The sequence below is a fragment of the Pleurodeles waltl genome, chromosome 2_2 (genome assembly GCF_031143425.1).
Source record: "Pleurodeles waltl isolate 20211129_DDA chromosome 2_2, aPleWal1.hap1.20221129, whole genome shotgun sequence".
Lineage (NCBI taxonomy): Eukaryota > Metazoa > Chordata > Amphibia > Caudata > Salamandridae > Pleurodeles > Pleurodeles waltl.
The window spans coordinates 1,028,952,364-1,028,976,832 of record NC_090439.1 but is presented as its reverse complement, the minus strand read 5'-3'; the positions used below and the strand labels follow the sequence as shown (position 1 = coordinate 1,028,976,832).

At 44.7% G+C, this 24,469-nt stretch overlaps 1 protein-coding gene across 1 annotated transcript in view; it reads right to left on the bottom strand.

Annotated features, from left to right (window-relative positions):
- The window catches only part of TG (thyroglobulin), a 673,226-nt gene that overhangs the window by 380,558 nt on the left and 268,199 nt on the right, over positions 1-24,469 (bottom strand). Inside the window, exon 31 of the mRNA XM_069220782.1 lies at positions 11,090-11,266. Within this exon, the coding sequence (XP_069076883.1) occupies positions 11,090-11,266 (177 nt within the window). The remainder of the gene's footprint in view (positions 1-11,089; positions 11,267-24,469) is intronic.

The following is a 24,469-nucleotide window of genomic DNA, read 5'->3' as shown; positions in this document are numbered from 1 at the left end:
CCCCTATACCACTAATGTTTAGCCATGCTGAACATGCTGGTGAACAACATGGCTAAAATACATTGGCAAAGCCAATAGCTCTTGCATAGCTGAGACCTATTGGCTTTGTCAATGCCTGTTTATTTTTTTGCTAGCAGCTAGGCTAACAAGCGTTCTGCTTCCTCATGTCATGGTGGCTATAGTCATGTGCTCCTCATCAGGCCAAACCTCATAAAAGTTTGTTCTGTTTATTGGCTAAGACCTCCTATAACTCGACTCCCATAGTCAGCTTGCCACCCTCTATAGTGCACCGGAATCCATCTCTGATCTAGAGACCTTGGTAGACACAGTTGCCTAACCCCATATGTGGGGAATGCTTTTGATATTCCAAAAAAGAGGCATACGAGTCAGTTGTTCCCTTGCTATTTTCGATATAACCAACTATGTTTAATTCTATTTCATCTATGAATGATCTAGCTGCCAGGGCTTTGCTTGGAAGCAGTGGCAGCTAGTGAGCTTTGACATCAGGGGATGTTAATAGCTCAGTATGGGGCATATTTACAAGAAAGTGGCACATCTGTCCCAATGCACCACTTATCTTGCGTTGCCCCTGCCCCACCTAACAACACCATGGCTGAGCTGTATTTACAACACGCCGCACCATGGTGGTCATTAGGAGAATAGCGTCAAACTGTTTGACGCTATTGTGGTCCTTTGCTGCACTAGCATCAAAAATGTTGACGCTCGTGCAACAAAGCACAGGGAGGCCCATTTATTTAAATGGGTGCATCATTTTAACACCTACTCTGAGCAGGTGTTAAAAATGATAGAAAAAAACAAACAGTTAAATGTAAATTTCACTGCACCATTTTTTCGGGCCTCTCTGCTTTGGAACACCCCCTTGCATACATTATGCCTGGCACGGGCATAATGTGGCACAAGGATTTACAAAGTGACGCAATGCAAGAATTGCACCACTTTGTAAATAAGGCTCGGGAGAAAGGCCTCCTTAGCGTAAAAAAATGACTCTAGGGCTGTGCAAGGTGGTGCTAGGGGTTTGTAAATATGCCACTAAATCTGATGTGAGCTAAACTGTATGCCTGATTTCATGAGAGCTGTAGAGATTTAAAAAAAAAAAAAACAAGGCGAAATGTGCATTTTGCAACTATTTCCCACAAACTGATTCCAAATCTGCAGTTTCTGAACGCGTAATAATGAAATGTTCCAATCCCGATGTGGTGTGCCAAGCAAACTTAATCCTCTCCAAGGCTGATGCGTTTTACTCTGCCTAAGAGACTGAAAAATTGGAAACAAACAAGTCGATTCTCCAGCATAATTTTTCTAATATTGCAAAAAAGCTCTAGGCGGCAAACAAAATATGACTATGCTATGCCAATTGGCCTAAACGTTTTTCAAAATTTACGAAGTATCTTTCTTCATTTCACTTCCCATTCGGTTGCTTGCAAGCCGAGTCTCAGTCAAACCGGTGCCTAATTTGTCAATAAAAGCCGGTGCCCAAAGCTCTCCTCTTAAAAACGAGGCTGCTGCATGTAAATGTGCGAGCACAAAATACTGAGGTAGCCTAATCCTGAAGCCATCTCGGGCCTCTTCATTCCTTTTAAAGCCACTCCCTGCCCCTTCAGGTCACTCTTGCAGCTTTCTACCTTTGTGACGCTTTTAAGTTTTTCTCTTTCTCCGTCATATGTGTCTTTTGCTTGCAGCAAAAGCTTGAGGCAGAAGACTAGGCGCCGGCCCTAAAAAATAAGTGCCGGTGCTCAGCACCGGAAACAACAAGCACAAATTAAGCACTGATCGAGCCAATGAGAAAGGGGAAAGAGGTTCCACCGAATCCTTTTCAATACTGCACCATTTCTACATTTCCCCATATACTGGTGAAAGCATGGTAGACCCATGATCCACCTTCAGATAAAGGTCTAAATTACACCGATTTATCTCACCTTAAAATTATTTTCTTTTCCAACCCCCCCCCCCCCCCATCCACACAAGTCCCTCACTCACTATATCATTTAATGAACCGGCTGTTTTCAAACTATTAATGAAATGTTTGTGAAGCAAACGTAATGCACTTCATTAAAGCATTTCACTATCAGGAAGCAGCACAACACAAACATTTTCCTAACAAATTATTAACCTGTATTGAGTATTCCTAATTATAAGTACCAACCACTATAGACCTTCACAATATCTAACCAATGTCATTGAACAACTCATGGGATATCTAAAAAATGAACTAAATGTCCTCCTCAAACAACAAAATTGAAACCCAAAACTGAATCTTGTAAAGTTCAAATTACGGGTTTGTTTGATCATAACGCAGCAGCGTGTACTTACAAAACCTCCGAAATGTCCTTTGAAAGCAACAGCTAAAGTGAAGGTATGGTTACAAAATAAAAACAAAATAGGACCACTCCCCCCCTCCACCCCTCCAGGGGGCAAAATGGTTCAATTGAACTAGGGAGGGCCCTGCGGAGGCCCGGCCTTCATTAAATGGAAGAGGGGGCTACGCAGCTCTCCTCCACGATCGATTTTGGCCCAAAGGGACCTCATCCCCATGGCCCGGCCTTATAAATGTTTTTTGGGGGGAAGGGGAGCCGTATCTCTCCACCCCCCCCAAAAAAAATGTTACGTCCGGGCCCTAGGGTTAAGATTGGCCTGGGGAGGGAGGCTGCCCCCCTCCAAAAAATATTATAAGGCTGGGTTCAGGGGGATGGGGTCCCTGGGGCCGAAATTGGCATGGAGAGGGGGCCACATGGCCACCCTCTTCCATTTAATGATGGCCAGGGAATGGGGTCCCCGGGGCCTAGATTGGCTCCCAGAGCGGGGCCACGCTGCCCTCCTCCTCATAAAATAAAATGTTAAGGCTGGGATCTGGGGGATAGGGGACCCTGGGGCAGAGACATGTGAAGGGATGGGTGCCAAGTGGAATCCCACCCCAAAAAATGGTTATAGTGCCCAGCCCCAGGGGATGGGGTCCATGAGGCTGAAATGAGCTGGGGGAGGGACGCTGCATGCCCCCCTCCTCCATTCAATGAATTTGGGCCCCAGGAGATGGGGTCCCCGGGGCTGAGATCAGCTCAGGGAGGGGGTCTGTGTGACCCCCCACTGAATTGTAGTGGACCCTGGGGGATGGGGTCCCCAGGCCGAAATCAGTCGAGGGAGGTTTGGAGAGGGGCTGCGCGGGCACCCATCCCCACACTGGCCATTCACCCAATAAGGTAGCACTTACTAACTAACCAGTAGAAAGTGCTCCCTCTTACAACCACTCTCACACCCACATAGACCCTCTCACACCCACTCTCAAACCCAGGCAGACACTCTCACAGCCACTGTCACACCCAGAGATACTCTCTCACATCTAGGCAGGCGCTGCAGCCAACTCCTGCCATAACACGGGCAAAGGCTGTGCGCAGCGTGGGGTTGGATGGTTAGGGGGTTGGCCGCAGGGATTGGGCAGAGGCCAGGCCCCGTGGCCAACCCCTGACATGCACCCCCAAAGGGCGTGCGAGGCACAGGGTTATAGGAGGTTGGCCGCACGCCACACGGCTGAAGGCCAGGTGCCACAGTAGTTGCCTTAACGTACGGTAATTACATTTACTATATGTTTAAAAAAAAATAGAAATTCACTGAAAAACCCAAAGGTTACAGGGACATTAAAGTTAGGAATTAGAATTTAACAAACCTTTGAAATTCGCTTAAAAAAACAAAGGTTACAGGGATGTTATAGTTAGACTCACATTTCACACAAAACCATAGAAATTCAGCAGTTATAGTTACCTGAGTTAATTATAACTTGCACCCCCGCAATGCACTGTTTATGACCTCACATATTACATCACTCATGACATGGTTAGTGACATTATTGATGACATCTCAAAGGACATCACTGATGACATCATCCAGTGAGTGTAAGTGGTTGGATAGATGTGTAAGTGGGGGTGTGAGTGGCTGTACAGGTGACTTGGTGCATGTTCACTTGTATGAGTGAGTGACAGAGTGTATTTTTGACTGTATCAGTGATTGAGTGGGTGAGTGAGTCTGTGCCTGCACGGGTGAGTGAGAGGATGTATCATTATTCGATTTTTTTGCATAAGTGTGTGGATGTGTCAGTGACTTCATGGGAGAGTGAATGGATGTGAGTATCTATATCGGTTATTCACTGGGTGTGTCAGTGTGTGCATTGTGAGTGAATGGGTGTATGACTTGTTGCATGGGCGAGTGGGTGTGTTAATGGTTGTATAGATGAGTTAGTGGATGTGTTAGTGGCTGTATTGGTGAGTGAGTGGATGAGTCAGTGACTGTATGGGTGACTAACTGGATGTATGAGTGACTGTATACATAAGTGACAAGCTTTATCAGTGACAGTATGGGAGAGTAAGTGGATGTGTGAGTAGTTCTTAATAAGTGAGTTGGTGTGTTGGGGGGATATGTATACTCTGTTTTTTGCCGGATTTGCGTAATTTGTTTTTATGCAAATCCGGCTTAAACTTAACTCCATATTTATACTTTGGCGCTAGATGTGTCTAACGCCAAAATATTGGAGTTAAAGTCATTTTTTGCCTGCGGAAAAATACCTTGCATCAATGAGATGCAAGGTAGACATTCCTGGGCAAAAAATTACTCAAAGGCTCAGGCGCCTTATTTATCCTCCCATGCAAAAATCACGAACGGGAGGGAGGTGGTCCTAAGTAATTGCGCTAAGCTTCCTTAGTGCCATAATTTAGTGCCTGGGTCAGGGCAAGCGTAGGGGACCTGTGGGCCTATTTCCATGGTGGAACACCATGGACTCAGCCCACAGGTGCCCGCCCCAGGAACACCCCCTCCCACACGAGAGAGACAGCAGAGAATGGGGGACCCCATCCCAGGTAAGTAAATTATTTTATTTTTTAAAGTGTCATAGGGGGGTCCAACCTGGGCCCCCCTACATGGCACTGTGCCCAATGGCCATGACTCCTGTCTTTACTTAGACAGGAGTCATGTCCATGGGGGTTGTACATCTAACAATGGCGCTAGTCAGGTTAGAGTCATTATTTTGACTCTAACCTGACTAGCGCCATTCTTTCACGCACAATCTTCAGTTTTTCCTACCCCTCCCCTACCCGGTTAGAGTCATGTATTTTGCCGCTACCTGGGCATTAGCGCCATTCCTTAAATATGGCGCCCGGCTGCCATCCTGGAATGGTGGTAGCCGGCGCTATATTTTGTGAGGCAAACCTGCGCTAACGCTGGTTTGTTTCAAAAAGTATTATTATGGGCCCTAGTGTCTGCATGGGTGACTGACTGGGTGTGTCAGTGATTGTATGGGTGAGTGACTGGGTGTGGTAGTTGTTGTACAGGTGAGTTACTTTGTGTGTAACTGTCTGTATCGGAGAGTAGGTGTCTGTGTCTGTGACTTGATAGCTGAGTGTGTGGGTGTGTGACGGATTGTATGGGTGAGTGAGTGGGTATATTAGTGGCCGTGTGGGTATTTTATTTGTTTTTGTGAGTGGTTCTAAAGGTGTAAGAGTTGGTGTCTGAGTGGCTATATAAATGTGTGAGTGGGTGTGTGAGTAGCTGTGTAGGTGTATGAATAGCTGACTTAGTAATGTATGGTGAGTGAGACGTTGTATTAGTGGCTGTGTGAGTGAGTAAGTGCATGTCTGCCAGTAGTCATATGGGTGTTTGAGTGAGTGTGTGAGTAGTTGTGTGTGCGGATGTACAATTGTTTGAATGAGTGTCTCAGTGGATGTTTGAGCTTTTCTGTGGATGATGTTATCAGTTGTGTAGTTAGAGATGTCATCAGTGATGTCACTGGCCATGACATGAGTGATGTAATGTGAGGTCATAAGCCATGCATTACCGGGGCCCAAATTATAGTTAGTTGAGGTAACTATAACTGCTGAATTTCACTGGTTTTGTACATGTGAAATGTGAGCCTAACTATAACGTCCCTATAACCTTAGTTTTTTCAGTGAACATATATGTTTTATAAATTCTATTCCTTAAATATAACCTCCCTGTAACCTTTGTTTATTGTCAATGAATTTCTACGCTTTAACGTAAAGTAATTTTCATTACTATATGTGAACCCAACAACCACCGTGTGCAGCCCCTATCCCCAGGCCGATACTGGCCCCGGGGACATCATCCCCCATGGCCCGGCCTAATTATTATTTTTTGGCGGGGGAATAGGGCCGCGTGGCCCTTCTCCCCATGCCATTTGTGGCCTCGGGGGGGGCCCCATCCCCCAAGCCCTGGCCTAATTATTTTTATTTTTTGGAGGGAGGAGTGCCACATGGCCCCCCTCCCCAGGGCTGATATTGGCCCGAGAACACCATCCCCGGGGCCTGGCCTAATTATCTTTTTTTTTGGTCACATGGCCCCCATCCCAGGGCTGATCTCAGCCCCGGGGATGTCATCCCCTGGGGCCCAGCCATGTTGGAGACCGCAGGGGAGTATAAAGGCCCAACTAAAAGAGCCCCAGGGCAAAGGTGGTGGACGCTGAGGTCTGCAATGGAACCCTTCATTGTTTTATTAAAGCCAAGGGGTGATGGGCCCCAGGGATGCAGGGGAGCTAGTCGGCCCCCACATTATATTTGTTAAAGCCCTGGGGAGGTGGAAGTACCCGGGGCTGTGGGGGGGGGGGGCGGGCTCCCACCCTGTTTAGTTTATGTGAAGCCCCAGGGAGGTGGCATTGCCTAGGGCTGTGTGGGGGTGTGGGGGCAGGCGGCCCCTACATATGATTTGTTAAACCCCCAGGGAGGTGACAGTCCACAGGACTGAAGGGGGGACAGGTGGCCCCGCGTTTAATTTATCTGAACCCCCGGGAGGTGGCACTCCTTGGGGCTGCAGGGGGGCCGGGTGCCCCCCAACATAAGATTACTTGAAAGCCCCACGGAAAGCCCCTGTGTTTTATTTGTTTGAAGCCCCGGGGAGGTGGTGGTCCCTGGGGTCACGGGGGGCGGGCGGCCCTCCCGCATTACATTACTTTAAAGCCCTGGGTAGGTGGTGGTCCCTGGGGCTTTGGCAAGCCCAATAAGGGTGGCCACATTTGCCCCCCTCCTTATTTCTCGCATGCCCCCGGGACTTGGCCCACCCGTGGGCTTCATGCAAAGGGCCAGAAAATGGCAGTTTATTTTTTTTTAAATGTTGGAAAAATCGGCAGATCCGGAACTGCTGATTTTTTGGGGCGTTTTAAAACAAAATGCTTTTAAACCCTGGCAGGGTCCCTCTGGGACAAAAGCACCAGAACTAAGTGGTCAGGGTGTCCCTACTCTTGCCCCTTTTCTTTTTGTGACTTTGTTTTGGGGACTCGAGTTCCTAGATGGCTACCAACACTTTCTGCTTGAAGTGTTGTCAGCCAATCAGATATGGGCATGGGGACAGTCGGATCAGCGGAGGATCCGTGTCCCTAAATATCTATTTTTTGTAAACTCTAATTTCTCCAAAACTACTGAACAGATTTAAACCAAATCACAAAAAGTGTGCTTTCATGACCAAAATATAATTGTCTGCCAAATGCGTTGTAATTTCATTTAGCGGTTTAGGCTGTAGTCGTGTTCAAACTTTTGAAAAATCCCACTGACATAAAATGAGAAAAAAAGTGTTCTGGGACCCCCCTTTTTCTTGGCCCCCACTTAACAGATCTTTCACAACAGCAGCTGAACTGACCAAAGTATAAGTTTTGAAAATTTCGTGAAGATTCGTCAAGCGGGGCCGAAGTTATTGGTGAAACAAAAAACACTCCGTATATGGTGAAGTCCTAACTATAACTACCTAGAGGCGAATGCCACAGAATGTTATGTGTATATATATATATACATATATATATATATATATATACAGAAACACATCAATTAACTGTAACTGAATTACGGCAAACTGGTAATGAAACTAGAATTGTACTCAGAGGAGTGCTTTCTTTGCTTCATTTGTAAATCAGTTCATTGATTTTTGAGTGTTGGAAAAATATTTGAGTGGGCTTCAAAGCATAAAATTATAGAGCTATATTAATTGTTGCTCTGTGGATAGTTCATGGACTTAAGATTGAGGACAGTTCATGAAACTCAATATTAAAAAATAAAGGTACCCCATTGGATGAGGGAGTTTTTCCCCGACTGTCCACAAACTCAGAATCATGTTGGTGGGGCGGAAGATTTGATTGGCTCACTGCAACAGAGAAATTTGTCTTAGAGGCACCATAAGATGCCTCAGCACATGACACAGCACAAAGTCAAAGGCCATATAATGGAGCATGGGGATCCACTCTGAACCCCCAGGTCTTTGTGGGGGAACCATCCAGAGTTTCTTTTTTTGTTTGTTTTTAATTTATGTGTCACACAGGGTTTGCAAGCTCAGCTCAGAGTTTGTGAAGTCCAAATGGGTGATGGGCTACACATCTGCAAACCCACTTAAAAGTTTGCAAATTCTAAACTAGGTTCACAGACTGTAAAACCTGTGAACCCATGCATGGTCTCCTGCCATAATTTGTGAACTTTGTACAGAATTCACAAACTGAAACTCATGGACTCATGTTTGGGGGGCATCCTCTGGCGTTTTGTGGTCTCTGTGCACAGTTCACAAAGTATGAACTTGTGGACGCTTGTTGAGTTGCCAGCCATAGTTCACGGATCCTGTGCAGCGTTTGAGAATTATGAAACTTGTGTACACCGGTTGGGTCCCTAGCCGTAGTCTGCAGACCCTATACAGAATTAAAAGACTGCCCTCGCCAAGTGGGTGTTTCACAAGTCCACTGGCTTGATTTAACCCTGAACATACAGTATTTGGGCACCAGGTCAAACATAGAAAATGCATTACGTCCTGATTATATGTTTTGTTCAGGAGTGAGCCATGGTCAGATGGTATACATGAGGTGCACTGATGTGAACTAAAAGTGCATGACTGGCAACAACAGCAGGGTTTCTCTAAAATGTGCTGGTTTGCAGCAGAGTCTGCAGACTTTTTAACCACACTTTAGATGAGCACTCTGAGGCCCATATTTATGATTTTTTAGCGCTGCATTTGCGTCACTTTTTGACGCAAAATAAGCGCAAACTTGCAAAATACAATTGTATTTTGTAAGTTTGCGCCGTTTTTGCGTCAAAAAGCGGCGCAAATGAAGCGCCAACAAAGTATAAATATGGGACCGAGTTTTTAATTGGTTTGCACTTAGTAAATCCTTCCCCCACATTAAAAAATGCATTGCCATAGCAACAGGAGGTACATTGACCTGTGAAGAGCAGGACACGTGCAGTTTACTTGGAAAGTCAGTGTTGCTTTGAACAAATGAACAATAGCTGACACAGCTCATAAGGACTTCCTGGACCCTCACCTGCACCTCAGGAAGAGGCGAGAAAAAAACTTATGCCAATATTTATACTTTTTTTGCGCCGCATTTGAGTAATTTTTTTACGCAAAAGCGGTGCAAACACACGAAGTTCAATTACATATTGTAAGTTTGCACCGCTTTTAAGTAAAAAAATGACGCAAATGCGGCACAAAAAAGGTATAAATTTGGGCCTTAATGCAATGAGGCTTACGTGCAAATCGTGCAACCAGAACTTGAACAGGTGGAAAAGAGGTATGAACACCTTTGGAATTTCTAAAATGATTAAACATTTCGAACTGAACCAACAAAAGGCATATCTGAAGTTACAGTAGGAACAACAGAAGAAACCCAAGAACCACATATGCAAGATGTCCAAACACCACAAAAATGTTGCCGAACAGGTGTTGGAGCAGGCAGAAGAGGAAATCAACCCCCACCTGAAAATATTTGTGTTTTACAAAATACAAAACAAATGTGTGGTGTGGGGAGCAGAACTCAGGATGGAAGCAAAATGATAGGAGATTACTACAGAAAAATCCACCAATATAAAAATGTATTAGTGTCCATTTGTCAGCACAGTTGCAGCAATGTTAAGCAGTGTGTGGCTGAAATAATTCAGCTTGAATGTTCTTAGTCATGAATTCCTCTTCTCAAGACCTATGCATGTGTCTACACAGAGGGCCAGCTTTAGTGGGGTACGGCCCGTGCGGCTGTACTGGGTGATGACCTAGAGGGAGTCACTAGCAAAAGGGGTGGGGGAGCTGTGCTTAGCAGTTCCTTGTGTGTCCAGCTTTCAAGCAGCAATCAAAATGTAAAGCTAACTTTTGTGAATAATGTTCCTGCTAGAGAGAGAGATTGGAGTTGTGTCTAGTGGCAATGTTGACTCTCCATAAAGTAGCACACAGGGGTAATATGCCTGCTAGACAGAACAGATCTGTATTTTATGTGGATAACTGAGTGGATTAGCAAAGCTAGCGTTTACCAGCACTTTAAAACAAATGAAATGTAGGTGAAAGAGAGGCTATGGAGAGACAAGGGGCACTTTTGCTTGGTGGTAGTGAGGGTATCCAAGAAGGAGTTCATGGGGGGTGCCAAAAAAGATTGTTGCACCGGGCACCGCCAGCGTTAAAGCTGGAACTGTCTACACAGTACATTAAATGACCCTCCTTCAAGGCAGATTTTGACTATGTTACTACTTTACGGATGACTCACATTAAGTTGCTGAGCATGGGAGTACCAACTCAACAACCAAGTGAAAAAGGATCGCTATGACACAGTTTAAGCATCTTCCTAAATTTTAATTACAGTTTGCTCCAGTATCCAACAGTCCTGTAGACAAAGAATAGACTGGAGGACAGAACCTTTGCTTTTAGCACCATATTCCATGTGGTTCATGGTGGACAAGACACAAGAATGGGTGGAATGTTCATGTCAGAACGTGTGTGTCTGCAGCACCCCCATCGTACTAGGGAAACACACTTTCATGAAAATTAAGGACCAGGGTGCGTTGCATACTTACATTGAGGGATGACGAAGAACATTGAGTTAGTGAACAAGGATAAACCTTGGAAGAATTAGAAGGAGCTTCCCAAACAGTAGAACATATGTAGATAGGAAGTTCCTCTGTAAGCTGGGTTGGCCTATCTTCAAGGCTTGCCTATATAGAGACAAGGCCATCACATTGGACCCTAACCTCAGACCTTAAATTATTTTCCCCTTTCAAATAATATTCCAAGCCAATCCTTCAGATAATCACGTAGTGTAGAGAAACGTTATCAGACTCACCCTTTTTCTTATACAGAAGCTGTGGTTTCTGAGGAAGTACAACATTGCAGTTTTCAGGAATAGCATCTGTAAAGTTATCACAGACATGAGCCTGTGAATAGAGGGTACAAGTGAAGAACAGATTGGAAGTGTCCCTTAGGTCTGCAATTTGGCAAAAGGCAGATTCATCCGCACAGCCTGCAAAGAAGGACAACAGTTGTACATAGTTAGGTAATGTTGATGCTTGTGTGCACAAAATGTCAGTTTAATTCCATCCACAAAAATCACACAGGAATTCCCCCTTCTCTTTTCTTTGTATATGAAATGATGAGTTCTAAATGGAACATCGCTCCCATAATATGATAACATATATATTTTCTATGTGCCGGCCGTTCTATTTCCGATACTTAAAAAAAATCCTAAAATAGTTTTGACTTTTGTATAACATAGTTATGGGAGAAACATTTCATATTTGTATCTTGCCTTCATCGATATAGCGGATCCCGTAAGGAACCCTCTACTTTGTTACAAAGGACTTAAAACACTAACCTTCACAGGCCCAGGTTAAGAGTTGACTGGCACTGGTGGGTTGGAAATGCAGCACCCACAAACAACAATACCATGTGGTGACACCATTCCAGTGGCATGCAACTGACCATGTGGATCTTTATTCACCCGGGATAATTCTGTAGGAAATTCTGAATTACTTTGGATTTACTAGCACAAATTTACTACATGTGCAGAGGAAGTGGTAACTCTATACTGGGGGGTCATAGCGATGAGTAAGACTGGGGAGGGTGGACAGGGAAGTGGAGGACATTCCCCGAAGGGGAGATCATAGCAAGTTTCTCTGTGTCTTCAGTGGGGTCTGCTAGGGTCAGGGTCAGGGTCAGGCTAAATTGTAGCCCATTCCTAAGGCAATTTTACTGGCTGGATTGTTCCACGGGAATATTGCTTTACTGTATCCACACCTGGAAATTATGGGTGCTGAATCAACAGTGTGCTTATAATTGAGCATGCTGAAATTCCACCCTGGAATTCTGCTCTGTTCAACTTGTAATCGGGTCACAAGCAAAGCATGGGTCCTCATGGTGTTTGTCCATCTAGCACTTGCGTGTATCCTTTCATATTGTAATTTGACATTGTTAGACTTTTCATCCTTGGTGTGGTCTCCCTTAACTTTTTGCCTCTGTTCCCCAGGTTGTTGATGTATGCTGGAGTCTGATTTTGCTGTTTTTGTTACTCTGGGCACTTTACTGCTGCTAACCAGTGCTAAAATGCAAGTGCTCCTTTACAAAATGTGCATATAATTGGCTTATCCATGATTGGCATAATTGGTTTACTAGTAAGTCCCTGGTAAACTGCACTAGAGGTGCCAGGGCCTGTCAATCCAATGCTACTAGTGGGCCTGCAGCACTGGTTGTGCCACCCACGTGAGTAACTCTGTAATCATGTCTCAGACCTGCCACTGCAGTGTCTGTGTGTGCAGTTTTAACTGTAAATTCGACTTGGCAAGTGTACCCACTTGCCAGGCCCAAACCTTCCCTTTTCTTACATGTAAGGCACCCCTAAGGTAGGCCCTAGGTAGCCCCAAGGGCAGGGTGCAGTGTATGGTTAAGGTAGGACATATAGGGGGTCATTCTGACCCTGGCGGCCGGTGGCCGCCAGGGCCACCGACCACGGGAGCACCGCCAACAGGCTGGCGGTGCTCCCACGAGCATTCTGACCGCAGCGGTTCAGCCGCGGTCAGAAGCGGAAAGTCGGCGGTCTCCCGCCGACTTCCCGCTGCTCGGGGGAATCCTCCATGGCGGCGGAGCGCGCTCCGCCGCCATGGGGATTCTGACACCCCCTACCGCCATCCTGTTCCTGGCGGTAGGGGGTGCCGCGGGGCCCATGGCATGGGCACTGCAGGGGCCCCCGTAAGAGGGCCCCACTGTGTATTTCAGTGTCTGCAATGCAGACACTGAAATACGCGACGGGTGCAAACTGCACCCGTCGCACCCCTGCAACTACGCCGGCTCAATTCTGAGCCGGCGTCCTCGTTGCAGGGGCATTTCCTCTGGGCCGGCGGGCGCTCTTTTGGAGAGCGCCCGCCGGCCCAGAGGAAATGTCTGAATGGCTGCCGCGGTCTTTTGACCGCGGTGCGGTCATTTGGCGGCGGTACCTTGGCGGACGGCCTCCGCCGTCCGCCAAGGTCATAATCACCCCCATAGTGTTTTATATGTCCTGACATTGAAATATGGCTACATTTGTTTTTCACTGTTGCAAGGCCTGTCCCTCTCATAGGGTAACATGGGGGCTACCTTTAAATCTGATTAAAGTGTAGATTCCCTTTGGGAGCGGATGGACATGTGGAGTTTGGGGTCTCTGAGCTCACAATTTAAAAATACAACTTTTGGTAAAGTTGATTTTAAGATTGTGTGTTTGAAAATGCCACTTTTAGAAAGTGAGCATTTTCTTGCTTATACCATTTCTGTGACTCCCCCTATTTGTGGATTCCCTGTCAGGGTCAGTTTGACAGTTGAGCTGGTTGCACCTCACACTAGACAGTGACACAAAAGGAGCTGTGGTGTAGTCTGCATTTCCTGATGAGCCATCTGTGCTAGGAGGGAGGGGAGGAGTGGTCACTTACACCTCAAAGGGCTGTTCCTGTCCTCACACAATGCCGTCTCCGACCCCCTGGTGAGTGTCTGGGGCCTGGCCTGGGCAAGGCAGGATTTCACATTCAAAAACTTTACTTTGAAGTAGGCCTACTTCAAAGGGGAAATTGGGTATAAGAAGGGCACCCAAAACCACAGACTTTAGAACACTTCTGGAAACAAGAGGAACCTCTGCCTGGAGAAGAGCTGAACAACTGAGGAGAAGTGCTGCCCTGCCTGTGACTGTGCTTTGTGGAGCTATCCTGCAGTTGCTGCTTCTGCCAGAGTAAGAGGGCAAAGCTGGACTTTGTGTGCCTTCCATCTTGTGAAGAAATCTCCAAGGGCTTGATTTAGAGCTTGCCTCCTGTTGTTTGAAGTCTCAGGGACAGCAAAGACTTCTCTCTGCCAGCACCTGGAGTCTCTGGAGAGACTCCTGCTCTGACAAGTGGTGCCCTATCCACTCCCTGGGCCCTTGAAAGGAAAGCTGGTGGAAATCCAAGGAAATCGACTTCGGACCGATGCCGCTGCTGAATCCGGTGACACCGCCTGCAACCGACTCCGTGATCTTTGCTGGAATGCGACTGCCTTCGCAGGCCCGACGCCGCTGCAGACCCGCTGAAGTCCGCGACTCCGTGGAAGTCGCCCACCACGTCGTGACCGACGCCGCTCGAAATGCACAGATTCAATATTTTCCACAGACGCCACGATCCCCGACTTGGCGCATCAACTTGTTTTCACTCTTCACCAAAGGTACTGTACTTGGGGGTCTACGCGACTCCGTGTCCGGCGCCGCTGGTGTCGGCTTGTTGGGAATGACTCCGTCACGACGCCGTGTTAACACCTCATCGAAGCTGTTAGAAGTGGGTTTTTTGGTTGGCAGTCAGGTTACCCCCTGTCCAAGCAAAAACCCTCACTCTAGTCAGGGTAAGTCACACACAATCCAAGATTATCTTGTGCCCACCCTCTGGTAGCTTGGCACGAGTAGTCAGGCTTAACTTAGAAGGCAATGTGTAAAGTATTTGTGCAATAAATCATACAATAACACCATATAGCACCACAAAAATATACCACACAGTGTTTAGAAAAATATATAATATTTATCAGGATAATTGTAGGTCAAAACGAATAAAGTTGCAATGTAAATTTGTAGAGATATCACTGAAAAGTGATATAAAGTGTCTTAAGTCTTTAAAAAGCAAACAAAGTCTCTTTCAAGCAAAAGTACCTGGTTTGGAGCGGAAAATCTTCTCAGAGGGCCACAGAAGAAGAGATACGTGGAAAAATGGTGTGTGCGTCGATTTCTCCCCAGCACACACGGACTTGCGTTGTTATTTTCCACGCGGGGCAGTCGTGCGTTGTTTTCCGGCGTGCGGACAGTCTCTTTCTGTGGATCGCGGGGATTACCAGATATCCCGGGTCTGTGCGTGGATTTTCCTGCTTGTTTTCTGGCTGCGCGTCATTCTGCGGGGCTGCGCGTCGAAGTTTCGCTCTCACGGCAGGCGTCGCGTCGATTTCTCCTCTGGAGGTCGGGCGGCGTTGTCCTTGCGCGGCCGTGCGTCGAAGTTCCGGTTGTCCCGAAGGCGTCGCGCCGATCAACGTCGGTGTGCAGCATTTTTCTCGCCGCTGTGCGTTGAAAATTTCAGTGCACGGAGCGTCCAAGTGAAAAAGAGAAGTCTTTTTGGTCCTGAGACTTCAGGGAACAGGAGGCAAGCTCTATCCATGCCCTTGGAGAGCACTTTCACAGCCAGACAAGAGTTCAGCAAGGCAGCAGACCAACAGCAAGGCAACAGTCCTTTGTAGAAAGCAGACAGGTGAGTCCTTTGAGCAGCCAGGCAGTTCTTCTTGGCAGGATGTAGTTTCTGGTTCAGGTTTCTTCTCAGGCAAGTTTCTGATGAGGTATTTTATACCCAAATGTGCCTTTGAAGTGGGGGAGACTTCAAAGAGTGGCTAAGAAGTGCACCAGGTCCCCTTTCAGTTCAATCCTGTTTGCCAGGGTCCCAGTAGGGGGTGTGGCAGTCCTTTGTGTGAGAGCAGGCCCTCCACCCTCCCAGCTCAGGAAGACCCATTCAAAATGCAGATGTATGCACGTGAGGCTGAGTACCCTGTGTTCGGGGTGTGTCTGAGTGAATGCACAAGGAGCTGTCAACCAAGCCCAGCCAGACGTGGATTGTAAGGCACAGAAAGATTTAAGTGCAAAGAAATGCTCACTTTCTAAAAGTGGCATTTCTAGAATCGTAATATTAAATCCAACTTCACCAGTCAGCAGGATGTGGTATTACCATTCTGGCCATACTAAATATGACCTTCCTACTCCTTTCAGATCAGCAGCTACCACTCCAATACTGTATGAGGGCAGCCCCAATGTTAGCCTATGAAGGGAGCAGGCCTCACAGTAGTGCAAAAACGAATTTAGGAGTTTTACACTACCAGGACATGTAAACTACACAGGTACATGTTCTGCCTTTCACCCACACAACACCCTGCTCTAGGGGTTACCTAGGGCACACATTAGAAGTGACTTATATGTGGAGAAAGGGGAGGTTTAGGCTTGGCAAGTACTTTTAAATGCCAAGTCAAGGTGACAGTGAAACTGCACCCACAGGCTTTGCAATGGCAGGCCTGAGACAAGGTAAAGGGGCTACTTAAGTGGGTGGCACAACCAGTGCTGCAGGCCCACTAGGAGCATTTAATCTACAGGCCCTAGGCACATCTATTGCACATTACTAGGGACTTATAAGTAAATTAAATACTCCAATCAGGTATGATCCAAGGTTACCATGTTTAAAGGGAGAGAGCATATGCACTTTAGCACTGGTTAGCAGTGATAAAGTGCGCAGAGTCTAAAAACCAGCAAAGACAGTGTCCAAAAAGTGGAGGGAGGCAGGCAAAAAGTTAGGGGTGACCACCCTAAGGCTGTCAGGTCTAACAGAAGCATTTTGTGTTTCTAAGCGTTATTTTTGAGTTTAATCTTTAAGAATTCATAACTTGACTTGTGTATGACGGATTTTTGTCGTTTTGGTCTTGTTTTGTTTAGATAAATATTTCCCATTTTTCTAAACTGGTGTTGTGTCATTTTGTAGTGTTTTTATTAAGTTACTGTGTGTGTTGGCACAAATACTTTACACCTAGAACTCTGAAGTTAAGCCTACAGCTCTGCCAAGCTACCAAGGGGGTAAGCAGGGGTTAGCTGAGGGTGATTCTCTTTTACCCTAACTAGAGTGAGGGTCCTTGCTTGAACAGGGGGTAACCTGACTGTCAACTAAATACCCCATTTCTAACAGACATCTACATTTGGGGGTAGTAATTCTATCCACTACTGGGATCACTTTTCCTGTAGTGTTTATCTACATCGGTGTACCTTTTTCAGAGGTGAAGTCTGGTTATTCCCTATCCCTATTGAATACATTGTCGCAAAGAAACCAATCAATAAATACTGTAAAGGTAAGCAAGTGAACTCATGCCTCCCTACCACAATATTAAAAACAAAGAATGTTGGAATGTTGCCCCTTCATGCTTAGCTGTTTAAATTATTTATGGGTGCACAATATGCCAAACCAGAGTCAGGCACATTCATCAGGGCGCAAGATCTCTGTTAATCTTACAGTGCAACAATGTCTCTCTCCCTCTTCCAGTCAAATCCTGTATGGAGTCTTATGCTGTTTATTCCATGGTTACCAGCGGAGACCATGGTTTCACCATCCTGGAGAGTATGTGTGACCTGATGGGCCTGTCAAAAGGTCCAACCCTCAACCAGGTCTAAGGTGATAGCTTTTCAGTATCTTTTCCAAGCTACCACAACTCACAAATCCAAGCTAATCTCAGTGGACAGCCAAGGTCTCTCAAATATATTTGTAGGTTGGTACAGCTCAAGACTTCACCTTGCAATAGTTGTGAAAATTAGGATAAGATAGCAAAATACAAAATAATTAACAGATAAAGATTTTGGGCCAGATGTACCATCACGGCCCATTGCGATTCGGTAATAGCGATTTTTAAGAAATCGCTATTACCGACTCGCAAAGGGCCATGTATCACATTTGCGAATCCGTAATAGCGATTTCTTAAAAATCACAAATGCTATTACCGAATCGCAAATTGCGATACCGGCCCCATTCGCAGCTATGGGCCTGTTGGCCCATAGCTGCGAATATTTTGCATTTCCAAAATTGCGATTTCTGAACCAAAAATCGCAATTTTGGAAATGCAAAAGGCCAGGGTGCTGGGGGCCTAAGGCCCCCTCTCCTGCACCCCCAAATTTTTTTTTTCAACATGTAAGGTACACACATGCCAAAAGGGCATGTGTGCTTTACATGTTGAAGTTAAAAATGCAGTTTAACTGCATTTTTAACTTTTCACCAGGTTACCACCTGGTTGCAAAGCATGGTATTTTGCAAGTGCAAAATGCCATTTTTGGAAAAATCGCAATTTGCGATTTTTTCCAGAATAGCCTTGAGACCTGGAAATTGCGAATCACAAATTGCGACTCGCAATTTCCAGGTCGCAACGCAAGAAATCGCTATTTTAGCGATTTCTTAGTTGTGGTCTGCGAATGCATTTCATGCATCGCAGACCACGGTTTTGCACTCGCAAACGGCTGATTTACCGTTTCCGAGTGCAAAATAATTTCATACATCTGGCCCTAAAATTTCAAGCCACAGGTATAGAAATGAATACCAAATATGTATCAGATAGCCACTGAAGCAACCGGGGGAATAATATAGTCAACCATTTTTGGGTTAAGATGCTCTTATAAGGGGTTTATTGTAGGGGCCCATTAAATTCTAGATTAATTCGAATTGGATTGGAAGTTCCTCTAAATACAGCTCATGATGGCGTTGTAAAACACAGTGACTTATGTAGTAGTCAATTGTTTTGCCAAATGTACATTTGCAGAAGGTAGCAAAACTATCTGCCTCAATATTATGTATAAGGTAGAAGGCATTTTGCAAACTGTGGTGAATGCTGCAAATCCAAGAATGGGGTGTTTAAAAGAAACAGCAGACCACCATCCCTACATGAGCATTTCCTGCACATAAATGTTTTACTTTAAAAAAATCAGCATGCAGGGAATTACATTGGTAGTAATAAGTAGTGGTGCCATGGGTAATTGTCTTCTCTCCAAGACCCAATATACACCATTGAGGGGGAAACTTCCTCACATCTTCCACTTTGCAAATGAGTTACCACCCATTGTCTGGAGTTGGTAATCTCTAAGGGATTTGTGACGGCAATTATGGTTAAAAACCATTGATACATATCATTGTGACTCTAAGGGCCAGATGTATCGAAGTACCATTTAGCATTTCCTAAATAGCAAATTTTAAGAAATCGCTATTTGAGAAATGCAAAATGGTACGTAAGAAAATAGCAATTACCTAATAGCGATTTCTTAAAATTCACAATCGCTATCAGAGAATAGGACTCCATTCATCTCTATGGGACTGAAGGCCCGTAGGTGTGAATAGTTTTGCATTTCCTAATTTGCAAATTCTTTTTAGGAATTCACAACTTAGGTAATGCAAATCCAAGGGTACTGGGGGCCTAAGGCTCCCTTTAAAGCCCCCCCCTGAAAAAAATGTGCACATGTAAAGCGCACACATGCTCTTGGGACATGTGTGCGCTACATGGCACTTTAAAAAATGCATTTTCAATGAATTTTATAAAATTGCACCCGGTTACCACCAACTTGGAGTTCGTGGTAATTGCATTTCCTAAATGCCCAGTTCACATTTAGGAAATGCATAATATATATGCATAGGTAATCACACATTGGTATTCCCTTTTTGCGATTTCCTATTTAGGGAATCACAATTTGCGATTCGCAAAATTGAGTCGCAATTTTAGGGAATCGCTATTTTAGCGATTCCTTAAAATTGCACTGTGAATGCCTTTCATGAATCATGAAAGGCTATTTTGGTGGAATTGGAAATGGTGGAATTTTGCCATTCGCACTGTTTGCGAATGCAAAATAGTTTGATACATCTGGCCCCTTAGTGAGAAGGGAGATGCCCTCTTTCATGCCCCCCTCATCTTGGTCGCTCAGAAGGAGTCGTGAGGTACCTTTATTGCATTGTTATTGGTGCTTCTGTGCTCATAAAGCCTGTGATTTTGTGAATCGCAGGCTTTGCAGGCAAAATTACTTCATAAACTGGGGCTTAAGTTAGGTATTTCAGGTTTGATGGATGATGAATGAAGTGCCAGGAGAGTCTCTAGATGGCGTATTTCGGGATTTTAGAAGTATAGGGATTTTTAACTCTTATTATAGATTTTTAATTTATGCATACTGAGACACAGTGCACATAAGTCGTCTTTTTGGGCCATATGTATGAAGACATTTTTCCATAGACACAGAATGGGTAAAACCCTTTGATACATCTGGGCCCTTGTCTGTTATACTTTTGATGTACTAAACGTGTATCTACTCTGTGATTTACAAGTGTTGTCTTGTGGCTTTATTAAGCCGCCTATAAGGCTTGAGTGTAAGGATTATTCTGTTCCTCAAATGTATGCTTAGAAATGATTTGCCGACCCTTGAAAGTGATTGGATGGATGCCAGGTGAACCATGGCTCTGATTGCATGTTTAATGCCCGGGTTCCCCCTGGCCTAGCGGCTGCTCTTGTTAACATGTGGTATGACAGATAGATTCTACCAGCATAATCTTTGGTGGTTCCCATTCAGAATGAGATGATGAATGCGTTCAGCCGTATTGAGCCATGACTGATTGGGAATTGCTTCCATGTGTGTGTCAAACAACCAGGAACAAAGCAAATGTTCTTTTGAGCTGCGTGGAGTACTAATGTAGCCCTGAACTGATAAAAATTAGGCTGAAAATCATCACAAATGAGATATATGGGAAAAAACCCTTTATCAAGCTTTAAAATACTTCTGACTAAGAAATCAGGAAGCATATAGTGCCACACATCATCTTGGATGCTTCAGGGTGGTACACAGGCCGTACAAACTCAGATAAAATGTCTGTGCCCATGATATTACTAGCAGACTCAGCTTTCGTGCTCTTTTTGTGTCTGTTTTGTGACTGAATGTCAGGATATCGTGTACAAAAATATCACATAAATGTTACGTCCTAAAAATCTTCTACAAAAATATTGTACCATTTTGTGAAGATTTCTATTTTTAAACCCAATATTTTTTAACATGGTATTTAGGACACAAAAGTACATCAGACTATATTCTAACAATGATGAACAGGTGCCACACTTGTGCGGTTTGATTAATGGATGGATTCCTGTGATTTCTAATACATAAACACCTGGGACTCCTTAAAAAACAATGGGGAGAGAATACCTCAGGACTTGTTCTCGACTGTGTATTTGGATTCTTGCTAGAGTTTCCTCGGGAAACCACGTAAGACGGAGATACGACTGCATGATACACAACAGGCTACTTATCATTTCGCATTGTGTGTTACAGAAATTAGCATTCAAACGGTCTAGGTGTTTCTTATGTTTGCTTTCCTTCATGATTTCCGTATGAGGTTGTTGTAAATGCTAACAAGAGGTTGTTGTTATGTAAACGAGCAAATAGAAATGTAGTTTTTAGAATCCTTTTTACTATTTTGCATACCTGTGTGTAAACAATTACACATCAATGTTCTTAATCATTGCACAACATCTATTTTTTGATCATTAATGCACAGATATTCTAAGCAAAGATGTGTATTGGGCGTGAACAAATCTCAGGGTACACGAGGTCAACAGGCAGGTAGGTATACAAGTCAGGTAGATGGTGCTCATTAACCTGGAATGTTCATCCTCTTTGTCAAGTTCCCTCCCATAGGTGACTTCAATATAGTGTGTGGTGACTGTATCTCCCAAAAGCTTCTTTGCCTCTGTGCCCACGTTTGTAATATGGTGCAGAGAAAGGCCACAGTGTGCACTCATTTGCAAGGGACCATATCCCATATTCAAGTGGAGGAGCACCATATTGTGATCCCTCTAGTGCAAAGTTTGTACCACCCGATCCATATTATAGAAGGGGCAGTACAAGTATCTGTAGCCTCTTCTATGAATCAAAAGTGCCTCGCAGGCTCAAAAAGTGGGTGCAGATGCCTACTTTCAGTAGTTAGCCCTATCATGCTGTCTGACCTTCGTCTAAACATACAAGAGAAAGAAATGATCTTATATCAGACAAGTGAGACATGTCCCTGTTTCTCACTGAAACATATCGTGAATAATGGACAATTTAATCTGCTGTGGAAGCAGTTCTTGCGATCTATAACTTTACCCAAGCAGACCACACTAAGAAAAGGCACATTGACCTAACTATAGTTATTTCAAAACCTGATGTTATGGTTAGTGACACCCTCACCCCAAAGGTGCTGGGGCATACGTTCTGGTCAACATATTCTAACCTGTATCTAATTGACCAGTGCACTGATTCTTTGCCTTTCTGTCACTTATCCAGCTTTTTCTGTAAAGTGGCATGGCTTTGTCATTTACAGCAACAGACCCATTTTTGTGGGTGAATTTAACCTTCACATTGACAACAACATTGAGGTTTGTGACATCGTCCAGAATATTAAAATTCTATGTATGAAGTGGACCATGTTCAGAACCTCACCTTTGCCCCAAAAGACTTAGGGCGAGATGTATGAAAGGATTTTACTCATTCTGTGTCAATGGGAAAAAGCTTTCGTACATATGGCCCTTAAGCCCATATTTATACTTTTTTAGCGCCGCATTTGCGCCACTTTTTGACGCAAAAGCGGCGCAAACTTCCAAAATACAATTGTATTTAGTACGTTTGCGCCGCTTTTGCCACAAAATAACGCAAATGCAGCGGTAAAAAAGTATAAATATGGCCCGTAATCTCTAATGTTTGCTCTAAACTAGTAGTCTGGTCTTACCATACTCCGATAGACTTTACTCTTCTGTTTCACACGCTTCTCACATGCTTCTCCTTTGGACCAAAGTTTGTACCAGCTGGAGTAAAATGACAGCAGATCATGTCGAATGTTTACTTAATCTCAAATGGATAACCAAAGAAATGGAAAAATACTGATCTGAATAATTATTCGAGGAAATTGATAATAAAATCCCTCTCCCCAAAAAAAATATTTAAGACAACCTCACACATCCTTTAATACCAGCAGCATTTTACCTACAAATAACTCGCAGTGGAACATTTTTTAAAGTTATTAGGAAACATAGACCTCTGTCCTTGTACAGACGATCTTACTAACACAGAATCTCCGTGAAGAATGATCTTCTATTTACACCAAAAGTCACATTATCAAGAATGGTGTTCGGACGCATTCAGGTCCTCTAGATGTCTTTATTTTCAGACCACCAGGTTTTGGGATCTCTGCTGTGAGTTTCACTCACTGTAAGTGCAGGTAAAATGTTTTTGAGTGTTACGCAACAGCGCCTGTTTTTAAAAATAAGGTCCACTGCTTCGCAGCTGGGATAAAATGCTCTGGACTGGTGACATGTGATCATGTGAGCATATGTTTTGCATATGTGTCCAGTCTCACTGGTAGCCTGCCACAGATGGGCTCTTTAATAAATTGTTTATGGCCTATGCAGACAATATAATTTAGTTGGGCATTGAAAAAGAAACATCCCAATTTCTTTTTCAGTATAGTGTGCGTCTGCTGGTGCTTCTCTGTAAGCCTGTAGTAAGTTACTGTGTGTTACTCTATTCACACTGCATGCATCTAAATAACACCTTGCACTGCATGAACCTAGAGAAGACTTTAACGTCCCTTCCTATAGGTAAACAAAGATCCAGAGGGCAAATATAACATTAATATAGCAATATTTGCAATCCTTCGTGTATTTTGTATTCTAGTCAAATTTTTCCATGTCTGCCCTTAATTAGATTAAGGCTTTAAACTATCTTGCAGGGCAAAGTTGATTACTCTGGCGAGCCAGCAAGTAGATCGAAATATTCTATACTCAATTGGCGCATAGTGAGGGAGTTGGGGATTAGGCATGTTCTGAGACAGGAAGAGGGTGGGGCAAGATCTGCATATGTTAGTTGGATTCACACAGTTTTGCAAACCTAGTCACACCCTTTTCAGAGAAACAATAGGGTGCAGCTAGACCTCTGTCTCCATTCTCTCCAAAAGGCCCTTTTAAAATTTTGGTGAGAAGGAACCAATTCGGCAGTGGCAGGTGGGATGGCCTTAAAGCACCCAGAGATCTATAAACTTTGACCACTTTCAGTTGCCATATTGAAAAGTCCCAGCATGCTCTGCAGCAGGCATGGGATTGGATGGAGTGATGATGTGTCATTTTTGCATTTGGCAGGCATGCCCACTTTCTTGAGTTTTTGACCCCCTCTTAAAACCCCATGCACAATGGGGAGAGACAGAGGGAACAACCGGTTTCTGTAGAAGACTAGGACAAATGGAACACTCATGGATCAATGGTGGGACACTCTGGACTTCTACTGACTTGAACTCTGTGGATCTGTGCCACCAGGACCAGTGGCACTGGCCTTCCTGCTCCATCTGGGAGACAGTGGAATGATGGGCTTGCTGGGGACAATGAAAGTGAGGGCTCCCTTGGAACTTCTATTGACCGGCCCTCTGTGTGGGGTGAGCCCCAGAGGATGACTCCTGCACACACATTGGTGATATACTTTAATGGCCATAGGGAGCTCCTGAAGAAGACCCTGGGCCATGGAGAGTACCAGGGTCCCAGACAGAGTAGGTCCTCGGTGCTGCCAAGAAGCCTGGATCAGCAGGCTATGAAGAGCTAAAGGGCTAAAGAGCAGGCCTCAGCTCTCCCTCATTGA